At 40.6% G+C, this 3,393-nt stretch overlaps 1 protein-coding gene across 1 annotated transcript; it reads right to left on the reverse strand.

Moving 5' to 3' along the window:
* Window positions 1-556: 556 nt before the first annotated feature.
* LOC114714593 (uncharacterized) lies at window positions 557-871 on the reverse strand. The gene has a single exon (XM_028899336.1). It carries the CDS (start codon window positions 869-871, stop codon window positions 557-559), a length of 315 nt encoding a protein of 104 aa, XP_028755169.1.
* Window positions 872-3,393: the final 2,522 nt, after the last annotated feature.

A 3,393-nucleotide genomic window follows, 5' to 3' on the forward strand; every position in this document is an offset into this window, starting at 1 on the left:
TAGTTATTTGTCCTAAATGTGTTGTCTTTCTTAAAATATCCTTACTAATCAAATATATTGACTAAAACTATTATTATTAGAAGGGCTACTTTGAAAAAAAATATATAAATATGAAAGACAAAGTAGATTGGGGTCTTATATTTAAGACCAAAATAAAAGTCAAACAGGACCTTATATTGAGGACCGGAGGTAGTATAAGACTATATGTGGTTTTTTAACATGTTCCTTGTTTTTTTTTTTGGCAACTTATAACATGTTATATTTAAATTATAGTCGGGATAATAAAAATATCTCTCTTCTTCACATTTGTTGGGCACTAAAATAACGTGCTGTCCTGTTTTTTTTTTTTTTTAGTACAAGGACAAGCTACGCTTGATAAGAGTAGTTATATATTTATATCTCCTTCCCTATTATCTATGTCTATCAAAGCTAATCTCCTGCAGCAGTCGGTGACATCTGGGTAAACTTCCATCTGATCCACAATTGAGTGGGCATGCTTTGCTAACGCATCAGCACATTGTAATGACTCTCGGGCAGCATATGCAAGCTTCATATTCTACTCTTCATAGATGAGCTTCCTTGTCTCTTCAATCTCTTGTCTGAATGGATGGTTAATGCCACTATCTCTCACCAGAGTGGAAATTGCTTCCAATGAGTCTGAGTGTATCTGAAAGTCTCTTATATTGAGGCTCTTGCATACCTCCATCCCAGCTTTAATAGCTAAGATTTCAGCAGCAACAACTAGGTAGTTTCCAAGCTTCCTTGTGAATCCTATAACCCACTTCCCTCGGTGATCACGAACTACACCTCCACAGGTTGCTTGTTGATTCCCTTGGGCGGATGCATCTACGTCCACTCTGAGTTCACCCATCGGTGGTCCAATCTAGTGTCTAGGTAGGCTTTGATGATCCTTGAAGATTTGATGACGCAGTTTTGCTCTGGATATATCCTCCATAATGTGAAACAAACTTTGGTGGTAGATTTCCGAGCATGTGCTGTTGTCTCTTCCAAATAATTGGTTGCACCGTGCTTTCCAGATGAGCCAGCATACATGACCAAAGATCTTCGTCCATGGCCATTGCTGGAATCTTTCTTTTGCTGGATTGTTCTTCATATTCCACGTGAGCCAGTCCTTCAAATTATGAGAAAAAAAGACAGCAGAATAGTTAGGGTGAATAAATTTCTTTCACACTTGTGACGCTCTTTTACAGTCCCTCAATGTATGTGTGATGCTCTCCTCGCATAGACAGCCTAAGGGGCATAGACTAGAATCCGTTATCCCCCTTTGAGATCTAAGTGAGTTGGTCATTAATCTCTCATGAGCTGTTTGCCAAAGGAAATGCTTGATTTTTTTAGGCACCTGCCAACGCCATATGTTCTTCCACACCAATCCTCCAGTATTGGTAGTCAACTCAGATAAGAATTTATATGCTACTTTGATTGTAAACTGGCCATCCGGGGTTATGCCAGCATACCACATCTTCCTCATCAGCACTTGGTGGTCTAATTTGTTGGAGGACTCGTGTTATATTATCTGGAAAGAACTCATTCCATTGCCCGACATCCCATTGTCCACTTGGCAAGACAAAGTTCGCAACCAGGTTACTGGGGTCAATTCTATCTAAGTTTTTTGAAGCATATTGAATCAGAGGTCCTTCAAGCAGTGTCCATAAGTCCAGCCAGAATTTGGTCTGTCTTCCACTATTTAGCTTCCTACCTAGTCCCTGAGTGAATTTCTCCCATACCCCAGAAATGGCTTTCCAAGTCAGTGAGCATTGCTTATGTTTGACAACTGCAGGAATAGTCTCTTTTCCACAATCATACCGGGCTCTAAGGCATTGCACCCATAGAGCTTCAGTTTCGTCACCAGGCCCCAACACAGCTTCATTACAAAAGCTTGATTTTGTTTCTCAAGATTCCTTATGCCAAGCCCCCATGCCTTTGTTTTGCATAATTTTTTCCCACGAGATAAGGTGCATTTTCTGTGCATGTTCATCTTGACTCCAAAGGAAGTTTCGGCTAATCTTCTCAATTTCCTTCAAAACTCCTTTAGGTATGAGAGTAGATTGCATTTGGTAAGATGGAAGAGCTGCTATGAATGCTTTGATAAGTACAGCGCATCCTGCCATGTTAAGAAACTTTCCTTTTCAGCATGAAAGCTTGGCTCTGACTTTTCTTATGATATGCCCAAATGTCTCCTTGGTTACCTTCTTGTGGATGAGAGGTATTTTGAGGTATTTACCAAGGTCAGGTGTTATTCCGATGCCAAGCTTTTGACACAAACTAGAAGCCCGATGGAAGTTGACATTCCTAGAGAAAAAAGCTTTGGACTTGTTTAGATTAATCCTATGTCCTGAGTCTATACAGAATCTTTCCATGACCTGCTTAATGACTCTGATTTGGTTCTGTGAGGCTTCAGTAAACAAAATAAGGTCATCTGCAAAAAAGAGGTGGGATAGGTGGGGTCCTTCACTATGGAATCGAAGAGGTTTCCATCTTTGATTAGCGCATTCAGCCTTTATAAGTTGCCCCAGTCTTTCCATGCACAGAACGAAAAGATATGGACTTAGAGGATCTCCCTGGCATACTCCTCTTGAGGGGGTGAAGGTAGGGCCTTCTTCACCATTCCATAGGACTCTCATTTTAGCTGATCTTGTGCATTCCATGATTACCCTTCCTATGTTCTCATTAATGCCAATACTTCTGAGTGTATCCTCAAGAAATGACCATTCTAGCCTATCATAGGCCTTTTCCATATCCACCTTGATTGCAACATATGCTTTCCTTCCAGGCTTAGTTCTCATTAGGTGGATAGCTTCCTGTGCAACCACAATGTTATCACAACTGAATCTACCCCTGATAAAGCTGCATTGTTTTGCTCCTATTAGATAATTCATCACTGGCTGCAACCTTGTTGCAATGATCTTGGTCACAATCTTGAAGCTCACATTGCACAAGGAGATTGGTCTCATGTCTTTTAGGGTCGTTGGATGCTCCACCTTAGGTATGAGAACTATATTTGTTGAATTAATTTCCTTGATTTTCGAGGGGTCCCTGAAAACTTCTTTTATCAGCCTGCAAATTTGGTCCCCAATTCTATCCCACTATGTCTAAAAAAAGTGTGCCGGAAGTCCATCTGGTTCTGGGGCTTTAAAAGCTCCCATTGCAAAAGCTGCATTTTTTATTTCAATGTTGCTCATTTCCTTATGTATCAGGTCTAAGTGCTGCGGTTGGATTGTTGGAAAGGCATTGGGCCAACTTATCGCTCTATTTGGATATGCTTCACTTGTATACAGGGTTTTGAAGTAATTGCTTGCCATTTGTTTCAGCTATTCATTGTCTCTGATCGATTCCCCTGCATCATTTTGCAGTTCTGCGATCACACTCATCTTT

This window comes from Neltuma alba, unplaced genomic scaffold (assembly GCF_004799145.2).
Source record: "Neltuma alba isolate B1F8T4 unplaced genomic scaffold, ASM479914v2 tig00011513_pilon, whole genome shotgun sequence".
Lineage (NCBI taxonomy): Eukaryota > Viridiplantae > Streptophyta > Magnoliopsida > Fabales > Fabaceae > Neltuma > Neltuma alba.

Excerpts from the sequence above, each read along its gene's own strand:
- LOC114714593 (XM_028899336.1), bottom strand. The coding sequence starts at position 871 with ATGGGTGAACTCAGAGTGGACGTAGATGCATCCGCCCAAGGGAATCAA.